Below are 20,538 nucleotides of genomic sequence, written 5' to 3' on the forward strand. Positions count from 1 at the left end.
AAAGGAACTCACTGTTCCAATACTTTTGGAGGGCACTGTATATTTACAAATGCAGATGTGTTCTTTCCCCCATTTCATAACTGGAGTGATGGACATCGTCATAGAAACGTCACGTTGTGCCAGAACCAACTTGAGCAAAGCAGGCGAGAACATCCTCAGGCTCACTGGAGCCTGGTGTCTGGGTGAAGGAGCTCGGCAATAGGTGGATCCTATAAGAGAATGAGCAACAACTAGTGTGACCTCACACTTATACAGCCTGTCATGATGAACTGGAAATGAAAAATTGTTCATATTGGCTTCACGTCTAGGACGTAGTAAATGAGCGGAATGAAATGCCTACAAGTCAATCTACAGACAATCTACATCTCTCTTGGGACTCTGAAAAATTCAAATTTTGTACCTCAGAGAAACATCGACCATGGTGATGGAAGATGTTGGCTCAGCGGGCAAACGTCACTTCCTTTCATGTCCTGTTACTTTCGGTGACAGTCCAAAATGGCAGCTTGTCGATGACAGTCAGGTGTGGACTGGGACTGAAAAACAGGCCCGGGACTTTGAAACGCAGACAGGCCCACGACCGTGTATTATTATTATATATTTATAATTTTTTTCGCATTATGCCGCAGCCATTTGACCGGCCATTCGGGAAATCTCCCGAATCTCCTTACGGCCAGTCCGACCCTGATGACTGCAGATTTCCATTCATTATGCCTAGTCAGCATCTGTAACAGGAATTCCAGAACATCTTTGTTCACTTTAACACAACAGAAATGAATCATCCAATGAACAAGCTCCAGGGTGAAACCCACGATCCAGTATGACACGAGTCCAAACTAGACTGCTCCATCTGGCTGTCTCATCACCCCCCATTCCCCCCTCATCTAACCCGGGATCAGACATGGCTAAATACAGGGATTGACTTACAACAACCATTAATTACCACTGACCCTTATTTCTCCCTCTCCCCGAAATGACTGATATATTGGAGTATCGTGTCCCCCCATTTAAAAACCTCTGTCTTGCACTGAAAAGCTATACAATACCCCATCAAAGCAGTTTTCCCTCCACACAGCTTGGCCGCCACTTTTAAGGCCCATGTCTGTGGTCCGAAAATGGGATCTTTTTACACAGGCAGACGGGCAGCCTAGTCTGCACTCTTTTGGAGGCGTCCACCGTGGGTCCATAACCCCCCAGTCCCTAGGGCTGTGTATCCTTCAAACAGAGCTGATATTAAAGGGGATATTCTATTTCTGTCCTGTGTGGGCATGTGTGTGTTTTGCGTGTGTTTTGCGTGTGTCCTTGACAGGAAGACGAGACCCTGCTAAACACACTACTAGTATCTTGCGGTTTCATGATGAATCTGTTTAATTTTAGTTTCTTTTCACGTTTAAACACACCGTCCTTCTCTCTTCCATCCGTCATTATCTTCTCTCCACCGGAGCCTGTTGCTTCCAGAATGTGTGTGTTCATGTGTTATGTGTGTGTCTATACTCCGTTTCCCTTCCACAGAGTAAAACTGCATCTCACAAGATAATATCGCAAGCGTGTGAAAGTCGAAAACGTTTGCCCCTGACTCCTGTGTCACCCCGAATGAGGCCTGAGCTAAGTAGCTTGTAGGAAAGGTTTGGTCATAGTGTTCCCCTTCCTCCTGATATTCTGGTGCAAATCTGATACATGTGAATATGAATCCCATGTATGGCTGGATGGACAGCATGTGTTGTGTGGATTGAAACCCCAAACATCCACATGGGCGGACACAATTTATGTCCGTCAAGTCTCTGAAGGATGAATTTCCCTTCTATCTTTCCACAACACATTACTTTATAACGGGTCTCATTTCGGCAGGCACCATGTTTTTCTTTCTTAATTTCCTGTTTTGATTCGTCTTTGCCTGACCCCTAATGGCATTCACGCTGTAGTTTGGTTCACATTTACATTCATTCAGTCATTTAGCAGACGCTCTAATCCAGAGCGACTTACAGTAAGTACAGGGACATTCCCCTGAGGCAAGTTGGGTAAAGTGCCTTGCCCAAGGACACAACGCCATTTTGCACGGCCGGGAATCGAACCAGCAACCCTCTGATTACTAGCCCGATTCCCTAACCGCTCAGCCATCTGACTCCCAGTGTTCAGGGTGAAGGGAGCAGTAGCTTACCTCAGGCTCATAGCAGGGAGGCATTGAGGGAGGGCGTGTGGAGGGTGCGGGACACCGAGGCTCCGCTAGCCCCTTCTGACAGCACCTGGACCTGCAGCTGGTACACACTCTCCTGCCACCTGACCCCCACTCCCATGGTTCCGCAGTGCCTGTCAGAGGGTGAGGCTAATCATTCACAAGCCGTATGTGTGTCAGCTGGGCTGTTGTAGTGGAAGGGGCTGCCACTGCAGGAGTTTCTTCCTGGCCGCGCCGCACTCTCGGCAATGCAGGGAGAGTCAATTCGATGAGACGTCTTGAAGTATTTCATAAAAATGAGAGTAGACAGACTGTTCTGCAAGAAGGTGGTGAAGGATGGAATGAGATTTATATTCACCAGACCTGGGTCGGTTATCTTCATGCTACGGTGAACCTGATTCGTCTCTCCCCCTGTTATAAAACCAATTGATCAGTCTCATAAGTGCCAACTGTGAGGCAAATCGAATTCACAGAAATATTTCCAAATGCTGAGCCCACAATTGACCCCGTGTCTGCTATTCACCCACCACCTAACCAACAGTCTTATCTCACATTCAGGCTCTCTGATGACAGCTACATTTCCTTTACCTCAGGACAAGTGTGCCGTGACATTTCGCGGCAGTTCCTGTCACATTTCGTTAGTTTAATGTGCTTCACAGGTACTTGAGCAATGGCACCAATAACCGCTTGGATCTTAGAACACTACATAAAAGATAAAAACGACCGTAGCCCTCGTTGTGTTTAATCTATCGAAATAAACCCCCACTTCTCAGGACTTCGCCGCCAATGGTTTTGACTGATATGGTGAAGATAATAGATTTTGATTCAGTGACAAGTGATTTAAGGCCTGACAGTTGTGTCAGAGGCGAGGCCAGGCTCTGGGGCATGTCAGACTGTTTGGGGAGCTGAGAGTCAGAGATGAGCTGGCTGTTTTGGGTTCAGCGTGAGCAATCCTTCATTCTGCACAGCCGCCCTGTTTAATCTCAGGGCTCAAAAGCTACACACAAACGCATGCTTCTGGCAAGGGGAAACGTTATTGCGTAGTTATATATTTATTGGCTTCCAAGAGTATCCATAGAGAAAAGTCCATGGATGTTTGAAAACGTTTCCCACTAACCAGTAACGACCAGAGAGCCAAAAACAGGTCTTCTAATTCACTTGACAACAATTTAGCCTGGATTGAAGCACATGAAAACTCCATCTCACCTTCAGCTCATGTTGACATGACAGCCTGATAGGAATGGACAGTGACCTATGACACAGACACAGAAGATTTGTGGTTTGGTTTGAAAACTACAACCTCCATCAGTCATGACGTTGCTTTAAATAGCTGTGAGTTTAAGTGACATGAAAAGCATGACTGACATTGTGTAATCAGCCACTGATTAGAAAAAGGTTTGGATTGACAGGTCTTTCTTTCACTAATGACAGTAATCATAAAGTATGAAAAACTGTATTGAATTCAAGACAAGTATTTGAACCCAAGACTATAATTTATTGAAATTGCAGGTAAATCGGAGCTGTTTTTCCCTCGATCTGCTTCTGCAGAGAGAACGAGAGCTACCTGGGCAACACATTCCCAGCTGTGAAAACAGCGCTGAAGAGTTAACATGAAGTCTCATTCATCCAGACTGTGTGCGGAGAGCAGGCTTATGGGGTGTCAGGTGAAGCTCTATTTATGCCTTGGAAACCTCCGGTTGCCTTGACAACCGGCAGAAATCTTCACTGGCTGCACTGTTTTGAGGCGGGGTGGTTTATCTCAGCACAGCTACTGACCCCTTACCTGTGCTAGTGTTTGTAAATTATAGTACAACAATGCCTTAATAAAATTACACGAGGGTAAATGCTGAGAGTATCTAAACTCTTTTACTGTCACATTCACTTCCTCTGTGATACGCAGACTTTCTGCATGTGGTGTTTTTCCTGAGACATGATGAAGAGGTCGCAAGACACGCTTCCCTGGGAAGCCATGTGTGAGGAAGTATAACAGGAAGTCACAGCTAAATTCACATAAACTTATGTGAAATATTGCTTTTTTTTTGTTTGTTTTTTCTTCAAATGAACTGAAAGCATGCTCTTAGAGCATTGACTGTCTGAGAACCTAGGTTGGGATGTCAGACCACATCGAAAACGTGCATCTTGCATCCGATGTTGCGAAATCAAAAGGAAACAAACAACGTAAACGGGAAACTTTCAACCCCCGATGCAGCCACACCCGATAAGATCCCTTTAGATAGGCACGTACTGAATAGGCATGCAAGGCTGTTTTCAAACAGACATGCGCACGCTCCCTCACGGCCCTCATCTGTAGCTGTCTTGAGCCGTCGCCTACAACAGGAATCAACTCGAGTTTCAACTCGAGCTATTTTACGTGGCAAAGGCCCACAGGTCACATATCATGAGACTGACACAAACTACAGGTGCATCGGCGCATAGCAACAAACGTGTTGGCATATGTTCCAACGTTATTGTGGCTGTCACAAAGAAGCCTCCAAAAGATTCTGGGACAGAATAGAGGGGAGGGAGGTCTGTTAAACAGTTTTGCAAGACTGTCCTTTGGTGCTGGAGAACAGCTAAATAGAGGACTGTCAACAAATAAACACAGTATATACTGTACGTACTGTGTACTGTGTACTATACATTTTAGACACTAAGGTCACACAAGACATGATTCCTCGTGTTAAACAGACAGTCACATCTCCGCCACTAGGATTCTCTGGGTCCCATGTGTGATTCCAGTTAGCCGCGGCCTTCTGGCCTCCCAGTCTCGTGCCTTGCATCGCACCGCTCCGAGAACGTCTGCTCTTCGCCCCTCCTTCTGTTGTTGTCCTAATCCTTTCTTCTTAATAAACATGTAATTTACGCTGTGATTTATGTTTTTTTTACGACCATCATTACTTTCCCGTGCTTCACCCGCGGCGTCCAATAGCTTAACCAGCTCAGGACTCAACTCCCGTGGTCCCTGTAAAGCTGACGGCCTGGCGGCCCCGTCCTCGTCTTCCACTGGGCTTCCTCTCTGTCCAGCTCCTCTCCACTCCTCCTGCGATTCCCATTACTGCCCTGAGTTCCAGCATCTCGCTCCCACAGTCCATTTCTCCTCAGTCTTCTCCTCCCCCTCTTCCTCAGACCGTTTTTCAAAACAACCACAATAAAAGCTTGTGGCTCAGGTATGAATGTGCCATATTTTCGTCTAGACTTGGGAGGCTGTGTCATAGACATACCTGTGCTATGAAGTCAGTTTATTTGCATAGCTGAAGGGTAGCCTAGCCTCAAAGCCAAGACTACGATGTTGTTACCACACCACAAACTTTATGATTTTCGGAATGAGGCATTATATGTAGCATGTGTTAGGCAGCTACTGTGTTGTCGACGTTAGGACAGGGGTGGAAAAAAATTAACCCAGATGAGGTGAAGTATCCCATGACCGTTTGTTTTATTTTTTATTCAGTCCTGACAACAGTTATACTGTCAAGTATTTGGAGGGAAATGATCCCTTCAAAGCTATAAGGCAGGTTATTTCTCAGTATTAGACCTTGCGTGACAGTTTTTAACTGGTCAGGGATCCAGCAACACAATTCCAATCAAGAAGCTTGTTTTTGTCAGGATAAAATGACCAAAATGTCTCTATAGTTACCATTTCCAATTATAATGATGATGTGAAGCACGTATTTTACAGTGAAGACCTTTCATGTCGGTTCTCTTTACGTCTGCCAAACCAAGAGAAGGCCTGCAGAACCCACTAGATACGAGACTTTATGAACTGCTTTCGATTTATGCAGCGCATAATATTTCTAATGGTGGGATTATTGGAATTTGTTCCCCTGGTTGAAAGAAAAATGATTGACCAGGATGTTCTGAAAGCTACTGATGTCCAGGTTCAGAGGACAACCCGCTGACTGATCTCCTGCTGTTTGTTTTCCAGAGGGATTCTTCCTCATGTCTACCCCGTTCTTCAGAAACCTCATCTGAAAACTGTCGCAAATCACTAGATTTGAGGGGCCCTAATTTCAAACAAACCCTATTTTTTATACAGTCTCTGTTGACTGCGCAGAACGGGGATAATGTTCCCTCAGAGGGATGAGGCCAGACAGAGGAATTGGGAGGGGGGACATGAATGAGACCAGGCTCCGAATAGGGGGAGGGAACCTTCAAGGCTCTTTGCCTCCACTACAGAGGCACTGGGGGGTAAATTATGACCGATCTCTGTGCATAACAGAACTCACATAGAACCTGATTTACGCTGAATGATCCACCAGTGGACTCATTCACCGAGTCATCTTAGGGTCACACACTTTAGAAGTGGCCTTTCGCGTTACGTAAATCTACGATAGCATAAATCAAAAGATGCACAGATGTGTTTGTCGAAGACCGAGGACGAATTGTACAGTAGAATTGTAGTGTAGCAAAACAAAAACACCTCAGAGGAGAACCAGCTTCCTCTGTTGCCATCGTTTCCAGTCCACTTCTACTTCAATACTTATTTTATTCTTCTCAAATTCAGTGCTTTCAGTTGAGTTGATCCTTGAGATTTCTACAGGCCTCTTCCTGTCTGTGTACGAACCTCAGGCTGCACGCACACATGCGGTTCCTGTGTGTTTCCTGCTTACTTTCCTTTATAAAAGCTTCAGTCATGAGACGTAGAGGCAGAGAGGAACACTCGGACACTCAACAGAGCATCACTATGGGCTTCTCTCTGAACCTGTCTGTTCTGGTGCTGATGCTTGTGTTCTGCAATCAAGGTAATTACAGTTCCAGACAACTGTATGCGTGTGTTCTAGTGTGTGTAGTTGGTGAGGGAGGGGGGGTGTTTAAGTGTGGTTGCAGTTGGGGCGGGGGGGGGGGGGGGGGGAGAAAATCTGAGGCAGCTACAAAGATCAGTTACGTTTTTTAAGGAGCTTTTTAAATGTCTGTTTAATATTTCTCACCGTTAATGGACCGATCCATTGGTGGCATTGTGCCAGGGGAATCATATACCCGTTTGGCAGCACTTTCCAAAAGTAATGGACTATTCTAGATATAGGAGTGGCTGTTCTCATCAGGAGAACCGGTCATTTCATCAGCTGTTGGTGTGGTCTGTCTCAGTTCAGGCAGCTGGCATCTTCGGAGGCAACGAATCAGTGCCCCACAGTAGACCCTACATGGTGCTCCTAAAGGTCACAAGTAACCAGAAGACCATACACTGTGGCGGCTTCCTTTTGAGGGAAGACTTTGTGGTGTCTGCAGCCCACTGCGATGGAGAGTAAGTTTACTGTCAGAGATCCAAATCAACGTTAATTAAGCCCTACTTGTGAGAGAGAGAGATATGAAAGACCTCCAGCTATTACATATTTAAACGGAGGGATTTTATAGGGAGTCAGATGGGTGAGCGGTTAGGGATTCGGGCTACTAATCAAAAGGTTGCCGGTTCTATTCCCGGCCGTGCCAAATGACGTTGTGTCCTTGGGCAAGGCACTTCAGCCCACTTGCCTCGGGGGGGAATGTCCCTGTACTTTCTGTAAGTCGCTCTGGATAAGAGCGTCTGCTAAATTACTAAATGTAAACGCATATTGGGGTGAATTCAAAGAGATTACATGGATATGAACGTTGTCCAACTTCTATACAATCCTCCTAGGACATTAGTACTGTTTATATTCAAGTCTGGTGGGGGTCAGGTGGGGGTCTGGTGGGGGTCAGGTGGCTCAACGGTGAGGGAATCGGAATAGTAATCTGAAGGTCGCCAGTTCGATTCCCTGCTGCGCCACATGACGTTGTGTCCTTGGGCAAGGCACTTCACCCTACTTGCCTCGGGGGAATGTCCCTGTACTTACTGTAAGTCGCTCTGGATAAGAGCGTCTGCTAAATGACTAAATGTAAATGTAAATGTAAGTCTGTAGACTGAGGTTCATGCTAATTTGTATTTGTTGTAAAGCTGTATTACAGCCCAACTGGGGGTTCACGATGTTCATAATGGATCTGAACAACACATGAAAGTAAAAGCGGTTTATAAACATCCAAACTTCACCTCAGACTTTCTTAATGACATCATGCTGTTGAAGGTAGAGTACCAAACTAATGAATACGTGTAGTTGTTGCATGTTTGATTCCAACACTAATTCAACACAAATTTAACTATTAATGTTGACAAGAGAATTTAACCTGACCTCATATATCTCAATGACCCCCAGCTGGAAAAAAAGGCAGTGTTCACCAACCACGTCCAGCCCTTAGCTCTGCCCATGGAGAATGACCAGCGATCAGACCACTGCCTTGTGTGTGGGTGGGGACGCGCAAATATACACAAACGATATGGCTCCAAAGTGCTAAGAGAGGTCAATGTGACAGTCATTTCCAATGATACATGCAAGGAAAAACATGTTCTCTGCACACTGGGAAACAACAGACCTGCCGAGGTGAATAGTGCCCAAAACAAAAAAACATTTGTTGAAGAAATAAGACATGAACAAAATAATGTCATCATTTATGAAAAGACACGTGAAAGTTTGCATTAATCTTGAGACTATTTCTTTCGGTTTTCCAGGGAGATTCCGGAGGACCGCTGGTCTGTGGTGCCCTGGCCTTTGGGGTAGTGTCATACATGGAGGACAAAAAAAACGGATTCATTGCTTACACACACATCCCAGACTACCTCCCTTGGATTTGCGAGATAGTGACCCATCACTGATAACCACACAAAAACATGCGTCTCTAGTCAGACGAGACCAGAGGGGCTTGAGTTCCAAACAAGACGAGAGATTGAGCCTCTTGAATGTATCAGTACAGTGGCTTATGGTTAGATAGATGCATATTTCTACATTTAGATTATCTAAAGCTTTCTGAGTTTGTTTTTGTGCCATGCAGTTGACAGTCAGCATTTTTTATGGGAGATTTAGTTATCAAAATAAGCATAGTCTGTCGTATTTTAGTTGTAGTTTTACATTATACAGTCGCATCATTCACCCAGTAATTGTATAGGTGATCCACACCAAACATTCTGTTAGCTGTGTTACAAAAACGTTAGTCTACACTGCCACCCCATGGTAAACATGCAAAATATTTTCTTTCTCTTGCCTATTTCATCAAGCGTTATTATTGAAGATGCTTGAAGCTCTCTAGTGTTGCAGCCGTTTCTTGCAGACTTGCAAAAATATATCCATTCCAACCTTGATAAATTATTAAATCTTCAGGAATATGATCTTAGCAAATGCTCATAATGTAACAGTGAGTTACAGGTGGTGTACATGTACCTGCAGCACAACTGTTCAAATAAATGGTCTGGTCAATTAAGCCTCCTCCTGTTTTTAATTTTGCATCCATGTGACTCCACAACAGAGGTCTTCAACCCTGGTCCTCAGGGACTCCCTGTCCTGCACATTTTAGATGTTTCCCTGCTCCAACACACCTGATTCAAATGAATGGGTTATCATCTAGTTGGGCAGAAGCCTGCTAACGACCATTCATTGGAATCAGGTGTTTTGGAGCAGGGAAACATCTAAAACGTGCAGGACTGGGGGTCCCTGAAGACCAGGGTTGAAGACCTAATCTCCACAAGGAAGACAATTACCTCAATTCTGAACCCACTGCAGGACAGGAGACATTGTACTTTCTGATATCATGCATCCAAACCTAGGTAACAAACAAACTGTGTTCTTACTAAAAAGGTAACATTGGTTCCAAATAAAGATTAAACTGGGCACTTAAAATACCCTGCTACTCAGACAGGCATGTAAACATTGATAACAAAAGATAGCAGATATCTGGAAAGGCTTTTTTTATTTAGGAAAAATACAACCATGAAGATACAGAATGCTTAAAAAAAATCAAATACAAAACCAATCTGATGTTATGGCGAGAACAGTATTGTGAAATAACTATTTTACTCCAAGGCGTGTTTGTTGAAATTAGCTCTTGATAAGACGTTTGCATCTTATAGAACTGGCCAGTTTCACATTTTTTGAGCGTAGTATTTGGAACTGTTAAGTGAGATATGGACTTCAAATCTCATTTCGATCTTTTTATGTGCGGCAGATAAAGCAAAAATAAAAATAAAGTTCTCAAGGAGGAAACCAAACAGCTTTGTGGAGAACCTGTAAATGGACAGTGAAGCAACAGGCCATACTCCATATCACAAGTGAACCAGTCCTCGTCACCTTCCAGAACCTACTACATATTTATGAACCAGTCCTAGAAAGTTTTTCTCCCTCAGCTCTTCCTAAAGTACAGTGCAACGTGATGTTGATGTTATCAGACTCTGTGTACGTTTCCCTTCATTTAGACTTCACCACAACGTGCTGGCGTAGCAGTCAAACTCAACCTAAATAAGCGTAACGAGCATGTTACTTAAATGCAGAGCATAACGTCGACTACATAAGCGCTACCATTCCTTTACCTCTAGATACATTCCCCAGTCTTTTAGATCGTACCCCTGTGGCCACAGGGCCCCAAAGTGAGACGACAGTCTATAGCACACGAGCCTCTCTTCACAGCTCCCCTAACAGTAAATAAAATTCAAAATGTTCTCTACAGATCAATAACTCAAAATCAAAAAAAGGACCAAAAAACTTCACCAAAAATAAAAAAAACTTGGAACAGGACCGGTTTGGCTGACTCTTGAGGTGTGAGCCAGCCCTCCCCGCACTTATCCAGGACTGCTCTTGTCTACATGGTCGGTTTCAGAAGAAGATATTTAAAGTGTTGCGGAGCAGCGGGGGGGGGGGGGGGGTGGGGGCGGCGCTGGGTTCGAGGCCCAGGCCGGGCCCGCGGTCATCGGGATAGGGCCGCCGGATCGGGGGTGAGGGGCCGTGCCCAGACGACACATCCGGACGTCCTCCGAGCCCCATCTACCAGCCACCATCGTCACCTGAGCAGCAAGTTAGACACACACACACACACACGTTACCGAAATTCAGTAGCAGGAAGACTCGTCTCTTAAAGAGGGCCCTGCGACTGAAAGCTTCTACTTACTGAAAACCATCCAACTTCTTTACTCCTCCAGACACACTGACCAGTTAACTGAGAAGATTCACTTGATGCTAAAAGCCATCATTTACCCCCCCCCGAAAATACCAAAGTAACAACGAAAAGATTCTACCAGTGCAAAACGCACTTCAATTAATTAGTTTAAAGGAACTAGATAAGAACTTCACTGCAGAGCAGGATGGCAACTTTAGGAATGAAAAGGATTCCTCTAGAAACAGGGCAGGCGAAAGACAGAAAGCTTCTGACATCACAAGCGGTGGCGAGCTAAAGTGCACAGCCTGGTAAGAAGCTCACGCCAGACCTGTGGTCAGCCTACCTTTCCACCCACTCTGTGTTTTAAACTGGACCTTCAACATTTAGCTTCTTCAACATATTTCAACTATGGCAGAGGCCTCACTGGGAGACAATGAGGACTCCATATCCTGTTTAAAGAAGAAAAAGCCTAGTGATTAATGAGGTTCAGAGTCCAGGTAGACATGGACGCAGCACTTCGGACAACTCAGCCAACCTGAGAACCATATTTCGGTTCCCTCTAACACTTTATCAAATTGTCCAAAAACAAAACAACAAAAAAAAAACGACCTGCCCAGAGCTCCATGCCCCCCCCAGACACCGAGAGGCTGTGTAGGCCTCCCCCCAGCACACCTGGGACGGCCGTTCCCCAGTTTAAAACTCTGATCTCGCCCTGACTGACGCTTCATGCACTAAAGGGAGCAGAGTTTGTTTTAGCTACTAGGCCGTGTGATCACTGGACTCGTCCAGGACCGCTGAGGACCATAGGGGGCGAAGCCGGCCCAAGAGAAGCCCATCCAGCTGCAATGCGCTTCGAGGACCTGCCTCGACTCTGGCGATGATTGGGGCCCAATCCAATTCTACAGCAGCTTTCCTGTGATGAGGCTGTCCAGGCACCGGATTGGCCGCCTATCGTAGACTGACTTGTGCAAGCTTACTTAAGAAGCCTCACCATAGCTATCGAAGCTGTCTCTGTACGAACCTCCAGAACGATCGTATCCTCCTCCTCCTTGCGCTCTGTAAACACAAAAATGAGGAAGGGGCAAGTATGAGTAAACAGGTAGTGGAGAGGGAGAAATAGCAACCCCTACAAATATCCTTGTTGCCCATTTAGGGTGGATTTGTAAATGCATTCGTTGACTCGACTGGATGTCAGCACACCAGAGCAAGAACCACCTCGAGCTCTGATGCAAGTGAAGAGATGTGCTGAGCTAATCACCTGTCTCTGTTGTAATAGCCTCGGTCGGAGTATCCTCCACCTCCACTTCTGCTGTCGTAGCGTCCCCCGCCGCCGCCACCGCTGTAGCCTCGATCACTGCCACCTGCAAGCCAACAGCCAGCACAGCCGTCAGCACACGTCCACGAACCAAGCAGCAAAGCATCACAGCCGTTTTTTTTTTTTTTTTTTAGGTCGTTAAGAGCACGAGAGAATGTACTGGTCGGATATTCAGGAGACAAGAAACGTGGGTCAAACTCAAACCTCTACGGCTACTAGATCACGGCAAGAGTCACTGCAAAACAAGAACCAGACATGAGGACGTAGGAGGAGCCAGGCTTAGGGGTTTGACGGAGGTGGGTAAGGGCACGCAAAAACACACACACACACACACACACACAACTACTTGTGGTTAGTTCTGCGGATCGCAGGCACCCAAGTAGAGGTGTGAGGGACGAGCTCCTTCTCGGCAGGTGCGAGGGGAGCGGTGGAGACGGTCTGTCAGTCACTCCAACCAAGAGAAACGAGGGCGGGGCACACGAGTGCAGGGGGACCTTACTGGACAGGAAAACAACAAACTTGCCTCGCGAGAAGCCACGCCCACCTCTTCCACCACCACCTCTGCCTCCACGGAAGTAACCTCCACCGCCGCCTCGACCGCCGGATGAGCCCCCGCGGAAACCGCCGCCTCCTGACCGCCCGCCGCCACCAGATTTGCCAGCCTGGTCCACACGGATTTGCCTGCCGTCCAGGGACTAAAGAGAGGGGGGGTGGGGGGAATGAAATGTGATTATAAAACCCCCACAGTGATATTTGAGGTTATTGCATCTTGTTTAACTACATGCTCTTATTGTTCTTCCCTTTGGGATTTATTTGGTTTCACAATGTATGCTACATGTTTGCCTACCCGCAACGTTTGAGGCTATCTCGTTATGATCAGTGACCTATGCACTTTTGTCAAACTCTCTTGGAAGTTGCTTTGGATAAAGCGTCTGTTAAATGCATAAATCTAATATTTCTAGGTTATCCAACTAACCCTTAAAATGTACATTTTCAAATGGACATTATTGCCATATGACTGATCTTGACCAGACTGAAAAAGTCCATATAGCTCACCTTGCCGTTCATGGCCAACATTGCATCCTTGGCCTCATCTGGATTGTCAAACGTAACGAAGCCAAATCCTCGAGACCTCTGCGTTTCTCGGTCTTTAATTACAACCACTAAAAAGGGAGAAAAATATATATAGTTTCGTTATACAGCATGGGAATTAAGCATATTACTTAAACTTGCATGTAATACACATTTACAAAATGTGTCATATCACATTGATCAGTGCAACTTCATAGTGGCTTGACGTTACCTTCTGATATTTGCCCGTATTTAGAAAAGACATCCTCTAATGACTGCTCATTGGTGTCAAAGCTGAGGCCACCAACAAATAGCTTCCCTTCGTCAGACATTCTATTCACCTGTGTAGACAAAAGGGACAATAATTGACATTCGGTTGGATGTGCTGTACTATAGGAACTATAGGGAAGCCCTCATTTCTAAAAGCAATTAAAGGCCCAAACCAAGCAGCATGCATGCTAGCTAGCGACTAGTAGCCCAGACACACACATTACTAGTTACGGGATAAGGATGAAAGATAGCTAGCTAGATAGCGCCACTGGTTAGCGATAGTATTCCTAAACTGGCTTGGAACTTGAAAATACAGGCAACTAATACATTTTACGCTCACTTATAGAAATAAAACACTAGCGTTAGCTCAATATGTGCCGTAATATGTTCCGTCAAAACGTAAGGTCACGTAACAGCATTTCCAACCGTGGTGCTACCCGCCCCCACATGTGCTAGGCCCAGACTCCCCCTTTGTTCAGCATCGCTGTTCAGATTCACGGCGCCATTGAGCACCATCATTGTGAATTACACCAACATGACCACCCCCGGTCAGCCAGTCCGCTTCTACTGCGTCATTACATTTTAAAATACCAATACTCTAATTTAACTATACGTCTATAGAAAAACAAATTATAAATATGTACGTTTGTCTAAATCATACTAGATTCTACCACACTAACATGTACTCGACAACCAGCTATCTTAGCTGGCTTGCTAACCACTGCGGCGAGGATATTTGCGTTAGCCAGGCTTGAACGACTATCGGCGAGCGCGTCGCCAAAATATTCCCTAATCACATTTTTTCATCCCTTTCCCGTCTCTTTAAAGTGATATATTTCATCATTCGACAGGCACTGAAAAACATGTATAAATTACTGAATGTAAAGGCATATTACCCCCAACAAAACGCCGTCGAAATCTGTTATGACCGACTGGCCTGAAGCTGCGTGAGTGATCAAGATCCTAGGATGCCAGCTAGCTAGCTACGTCTTTGTAACGATGCGTCCCACGTGACATCTACATGATTTAAGCTGGCTGGCACGTCAGGCTAAATATATGCTTTTCACGATATTGTGACATATTTGGTCACGAGAAAATGGAACTATCCAACGCTAATTTGTATATATATTTACCTCGTTATAAAAAATATTGTTTCATTGGCATGACCACATAAAAAAAAAGCCCAATCAATAGGTTTTAACCAAGCTTTACTTCAACAGTCAGTTTTCATGAGCCTTGGCACCAAAATATCCACAAATCTTATTTAATTGTCGTTTTTTCCCCCCATACAGTCTCTTGCCATTTCGGTTAAATTTCAAACAGTATTGTGCACATCCAAAAATAATCAATTGGATGCCCATACCCATAGACAACATGCAAACCCAGCAGCCAGCACACCCTGAAGGACATCTCCTTTTCATTCAGGTCCTTCCTCTTGATGGGGACAGACCAGCAATCTGCTCCTCAGTAAGATCATATATCCTGTGCTTGACCTGAAACATAAACCCTCCATTAGATTGAGGAAGACATAGTGGAATAGTTATGCCAGGTAGTGATAAATCAGAATGAGGGGAAAAGGGGGTTAGTCCAAGTGATATCCCCACATTCAGATTCAAATTAACCGAAGAATTACACTCAGTGAAACCATTCAAAAAGCTAAGTTTGACGCATAGAATCAGTCATGCCAGATAAGTCTTGTTGTTAAAAGCGGCAGCAATGGCAGCATCAATTCACATCTTGCATAAGTTAGTACTTGATCCAATTTCTCAGTCACTGACATGGCAACGATTTAGTTGTTACATAATGGTCAAAATAACACATTACAACATACAAGAGGCATTGGGTGCGTTTCCAGTTTAATTGGCCATGTACAAGCATGTTTAGATCAGTCAGTAACCCCACTGTCAAGTTGCAACAACTTAACCTCATACAAAAATAAAGTGGAGAATTTTCTTTTAACCGTCAGGCTGTCTCAGACTCCCCACAGCGCGAAGGTTAAAAGAAAATGCTTTTTGTTTTTGTATTGGGTTAAGTTGTTGCAACACAACGCTGGGTCGTTGTGACCCAAAGGCAGCACAAGGGTTAAAGACTACCTTTCGCACCCTATCGATTCATTTGAACTAGATTCTCATAAGAGATCCTATTGAGATGCACTCTTATGAATGATATGCACATCTTGCTAGTTGGCATAATACAATGGCCATGACCCACCATAGATGTAATCCATCTCCTTGGTATGACGTAGCTGGAGTGAGTGAATACCCAGGCAGACCAGTAGTCCCGGTCAAATAGTCTCTTCTCAGGACCCGAGCCTTTGGTCAACCTAATCAAGCGACAAAAAAGGTCATTATTTTTGGGGGCAACCACAAATGAAAACAGAAAATGCACGTAAAACGGCATGCATTAAAATTACAAGTACAGTTTGTGAATATAACTATTATTCAAATTGCTCAAGAGTTGAGTCTGAACTTAAAACACTGAAACAAGTTTTCAAAATAATAGTTGGAAGTTGACAGTAAAGACATTCAAACTAGACAATTTAGTGATTTTCTGTACTGACACGCAAAGGAAAATGTAAAATCAGTCTACACTAAGATGAAAACAACTTTGTAATCGCAGGGAGAACAATACAAACACTTGGTTGTTTTTTTTAAGTGAGTTTCACATGAGTCAATTTTTTTTGGGAGGATCTCTTTGGGACACTAGCATCTTCCAGCAATGACAGTTGGTGAAAATTTCAAATGCTCAATGGTCATTGTGAGAAGCTCACGTCCCATTTCTTCTAAACGGGAACAGGGTCCCCATTAACAGGACACGTCACTCGACGTAGTCATGCATTCTTATAGAAAACTGGACAGTGACTAAGTTCTATCTCAGGAGGGCCTGGGTGGAGGGGAGGGGGGGGTGATAGCCCTGGGTAGGGGAGGGGGCAAAGTTGAAAAAGGTAGATAAGATGGGACATCAAAATGAGAACTGTTGAGGGATGCGAACAGGAGAGCAAAAATTGTTACCTCACATTACTGGCCTATCTCCACATATGAACTAGCCAAGAGAGCAGCATTCACCAGAGAGGGTTCGCGTGTCGGTAGGCCCAACACTTCATTCTCCAAGGACTTTGTTGATTTCCAAACCGATAGCAGAGCTCTTGGGCGCAATGAAGCATTATAACAGAACCAGTACCAGGAGAGGACATTTCATTTCAATTCTGCTTGAATTCTCATTTCTACTAACGGAAACAGAGCCCACCCACACTGGCTAGCTTAAGACAGGACTATTTAAAAGCCTCCAATGTATAACATTTAACGATCCCAGTAATTTCTGACGAACTCTCAGGCTATACCTGAGCACCTTTCCAAAACAAGACCCCAGTATCATTTTCCTTTAAAATGGAGTGCAACACTTGTCTGCTCTATCGACCCACCTACATATCTTCCAGACTGAGGTAATTGTCTAGAGCATCATCACATTCAGCTTAGCGTCATTCTTTGGAGGCACAAGAAATCAGAGCATTTTCAACGGATTGTTTAATAGGCTTCATGAAGCCAGAATATACAAAAAAATCTTAGAGGTGTTGGTACACAGAACAGAGCACATTTCCTTGTAGTAACATTTCTTGAGGATGACCTTGAATGGGGTTTTTTTTGTCCATCAGAGTAGCATAATGGAACTGCCAGCTGCAGCAGACTGCATCAGCTACACCGAGTATGGCAGCTCAAGAGCTAGAAGTTGAGTCACCAGACAAAGTTAATCACTTTGCACTAGATATTGAATACTTACATATCTTTATCAATATCAAGGAGGTTTACTGGAAACCAGTGCTACCAGTCAACATTCCTTCCTTCCTACACTAAATGAATGAATTACAGTTCCCCCTGGAAACATCACAGCTTGTCAAGCTTCTAGTGTAGATCTAAAAGATTTAATTTCTCCTTTTTTTTATTTTATTTTAAAGACCAGAATTCACTACAACTCCAGTTTAAAAAGGAAGATTAGATAGTAACGTCTTTTTGCAGATATTTGAGGCTTAGAATGAGCAGGGTCATGGTCAGGTCAAGAGACTGAATTTGTCATAGAAGCTATCAGGCTGTGTTGGACAGTTTACAGAGATCCTACCTAGGAGCGGTTCAACAGTGAAACAGGTTTCATTTCAATTTAAGCCATTTTTCTTAAAATCATCAACTTTGATCCCCCCAGAAAGCAGTCCCATTACACCAGGAGGAAAAAAATTGATCAAAAAAAGGACCAACGCTCCACATTTGAGCGCCAAGCCTAACAGTAAAGTTTCTACAGGATTTCAGTTCCTGCCAAGAGGACAGATTATCCTGAATAATATTTTCAACACGATAAAAAGGACTGAAGATGCTGCAATGTCTGTTAAAGAAAACACTAGAACCAGATACCACAAACAGAAAACAACAACAAAAATTCAAAAAAAGGGATCTTCGAAGAGCGCATCTTTTAAAAAGAAAACAGCCAGCGAAGTGACGATCTTGCAATCAGGAAGTTTTTTTTGTATTTACTCGTGTGTAGCTGAGGACAAGAAGTAGGGCAAAAGTGTAAAGGCACTGCAGCATTCTGACATTATTCACACAGAACACTAGAATCCTATGAATGAGGGGTGTGCCAATGCTCTGTACAGGTTGTCTCTGTGGAACGGGGAAAGCACAAGTCGAGGGGCATTCTTTTTGATTCTTGGGAAAAAAGGACAGGTTCTGAGCATAGCCTCCACGGAATGTGGCCTTGGGAACTAGGACAACTGGTTTTTCTATGCATTTGATGGTTGGATTTCCATCGTTTCAAAGAACGGCTGCAGGATTCTTTGAGAGGACTTGAGTATTTTAACATACTAATCCAAGAGATCAGGGAGTGAGAAACGGGGTGGTTTTTGTCCACAATTCTAATCTGGCTCAACTGCTAAAGCTTGATCACTGCAATACTCACCATAGCTGTCATAGCTGTCTCGGTAGGATCCTCCGGAACGATCACCATAACCTCCTTGGCTCCTGAAAGAGATTCATTTCCAAATTGATCAAAACAATAATGTAAATCGTACAGATTGTAATTCATTGTTCATATATACGGCTTGAAAGAGCTCAAAGCACCAGTACGCAAGAATCTTTTCTCTTTTTTTAAATCAGCAACCAGCCTGAAAGTCAAAACTCACCGGTTATCCCTGTAACCTCCACCGCCACCTCCACCTCCAGAGTATCCTCCACCACCTCCTCCTCCTCCACTCCTGTAGCCTCCTCCATAACTCCTCTCTCCACCTCCACTCCCTCCATAGCTCCGGTCACCACCGTAGCTCCTATCGCCTCCGCCGCCACCATAACTTCTGTCTCCGCCATAGCTACGTTCACCTCCATATCCTCCGCCACCTGGTGAATAGCACAAAAATAAAACATTTAAAAGGCCGTTCTTTCAGGGACCGAAGTCCTTACTTCATCTGAATAACCACACCCACCTCTTCCCCTGCCCCCTCTGAAAAATCCACCTCCTCTGCCACCACTGGATCCTCCTCGAAAACCACCAGATCTTCCTCCAGACTTGCCCGCCTCATCAACACGGATGGTTCTGCCGTCAAGAGACTACAAAACAATTTTGGGGGCAGAACTTTTTTTTGTTAATTAAATATATGTATTATTTTATTATAATTTTTACAACGGGATTATTATTTACGTTGCGATATGCCCAGTGCAGTAAAGCCATCTACTTACCCTGCCGTTCATTGCTGTCATGGCTGCCTTTGCATCATCAGGGCTGTGAAAAGTGACAAAGCCAAATCCCCTGGACCGTTTCGTCTCACGGTCTCTGACTACATCAACTAAGGGAGGCATGAATAACGTCAATACCTGCTGTAATATAGTGCCCAGCATAAGGGGTCATTTAATTATTTCTACATTTTTTCGGATTATTCATTTCAATACATCCAACTGGGCGAGTAAATGATTAGCGTGCGGAGATAACAGTTTATAGCAATCATACAACATACCTTTTACGATGTCCCCATACTTGGAAAACGCCTCTTCCAAAGAGGGTTCTTCTGTATCGAAACTGAGGCCACCGACAAAAAGCTTTCCATCATCAGCCATCTTGAAAAGTCTTAGAAATGATTTTAGTTATTCAGAGTTTGTCGGGATATTCGTTATTCACACATTAACCAACTGTTGGCCAACTGTCCATTTAATCATTCGTAAACATTTACGATTTACTTGATGCTTATGAGGGACCAAAACGTGGCTTCCTTTAAAAAAAAAACACCTGGCCTTTCATTGTTCAACATGCAACAAAGCCATTTTGTATACCAGCGTTAGCTTCCGCTGCTAACGACGTCGTTAGCTTAGCACCACGCAGTGCGAAACGGCAACAAATAAAACTAAACCAAGCAAACAAATAAAAAATAAGGATTGTTGATTACCAAACCATGTTGAAATGTACAAGCGATGGACGGTTTTACTGGTAAATAATAACCCATAGACAAGCAACTAGTTGGTCTTGTCGCCAATATCTGGCTTCTTTGGGGCCAGCAGAGGCTAAGCGCACAACCACGACACATGCATTTTCGACATCAAGTCAACTGGAATATGTCGCTAGCGAACAGTTACCGATTGATTTACTGTCGCTTAATTTTTAAAACATTATTGTCGAATTGTAAAATAATCTTACTGAAACTTCTGACGTAAACGAATAACTCGAGAGAACACATCCTTACCTCTGTGTGGTTTAACGTCGTCTGAGACAGATGAGAAAATGGCCACTGAGTAAATGCAAGCACTGGGCGTGTCCT

General features: G+C 44.3%; 3 protein-coding genes across 9 annotated transcripts; 1 reads left to right on the forward strand and 2 right to left on the reverse strand.

The window, feature by feature from the left end:
* The first annotated feature begins 6,701 nt into the window (after nucleotides 1-6,701).
* On the forward strand, nucleotides 6,702-10,192 carry si:ch211-212d10.1 (granzyme B(G,H)). Its single transcript, XM_047028466.1, has 5 exons — nucleotides 6,702-6,909; nucleotides 7,253-7,409; nucleotides 8,079-8,205; nucleotides 8,335-8,559; nucleotides 8,688-10,192. The coding sequence occupies exons 1-5, from the start codon at nucleotides 6,750-6,752 to the stop codon at nucleotides 8,829-8,831; spliced, it is 813 nt and encodes a 270-aa protein (XP_046884422.1). The 5' UTR covers nucleotides 6,702-6,749; the 3' UTR covers nucleotides 8,832-10,192.
* LOC124473168 (cold-inducible RNA-binding protein B-like) lies at nucleotides 9,903-15,204 on the reverse strand. 6 transcript variants are annotated; one of them, XM_047028475.1, is made up of 7 exons: nucleotides 15,118-15,204; nucleotides 13,717-13,825; nucleotides 13,470-13,576; nucleotides 12,958-13,108; nucleotides 12,357-12,459; nucleotides 12,120-12,154; nucleotides 9,903-11,006 (listed from the first exon to the last, which is right to left on the reverse strand). In XM_047028475.1, the coding sequence occupies exons 2-7, from the start codon at nucleotides 13,814-13,816 to the stop codon at nucleotides 10,987-10,989; spliced, it is 516 nt and encodes a 171-aa protein (XP_046884431.1). In that variant the 5' UTR covers nucleotides 13,817-13,825; nucleotides 15,118-15,204; the 3' UTR covers nucleotides 9,903-10,986. The 6 variants fall into 6 exon arrangements, with proteins under 6 accessions (XP_046884431.1, XP_046884428.1, XP_046884429.1 ...); XM_047028472.1 differs by having other exon boundaries at nucleotides 12,090-12,154; XM_047028473.1 differs by having other exon boundaries at nucleotides 12,937-13,108.
* A 785-nt stretch (nucleotides 15,205-15,989) lies between these two features.
* LOC124473167 (cold-inducible RNA-binding protein B-like) lies at nucleotides 15,990-19,847 on the reverse strand. 2 transcript variants are annotated; one of them, XM_047028468.1, is made up of 6 exons: nucleotides 19,744-19,847; nucleotides 19,469-19,575; nucleotides 19,216-19,339; nucleotides 18,919-19,129; nucleotides 18,696-18,757; nucleotides 15,990-16,077 (listed from the first exon to the last, which is right to left on the reverse strand). In XM_047028468.1, the coding sequence occupies exons 1-6, from the start codon at nucleotides 19,841-19,843 to the stop codon at nucleotides 16,073-16,075; spliced, it is 609 nt and encodes a 202-aa protein (XP_046884424.1). In that variant the 5' UTR covers nucleotides 19,844-19,847; the 3' UTR covers nucleotides 15,990-16,072. The 2 variants fall into 2 exon arrangements, with proteins under 2 accessions (XP_046884424.1, XP_046884423.1); XM_047028467.1 differs by lacking the exon at nucleotides 15,990-16,077 and adding an exon at nucleotides 17,264-18,284.
* Between the last annotated feature and the right edge of the window lie 691 nt (nucleotides 19,848-20,538).

The sequence above is a fragment of the Hypomesus transpacificus genome, chromosome 10, assembly GCF_021917145.1.
Source record: "Hypomesus transpacificus isolate Combined female chromosome 10, fHypTra1, whole genome shotgun sequence".
Classification (NCBI taxonomy): Eukaryota; Metazoa; Chordata; class Actinopteri; order Osmeriformes; family Osmeridae; genus Hypomesus; species Hypomesus transpacificus.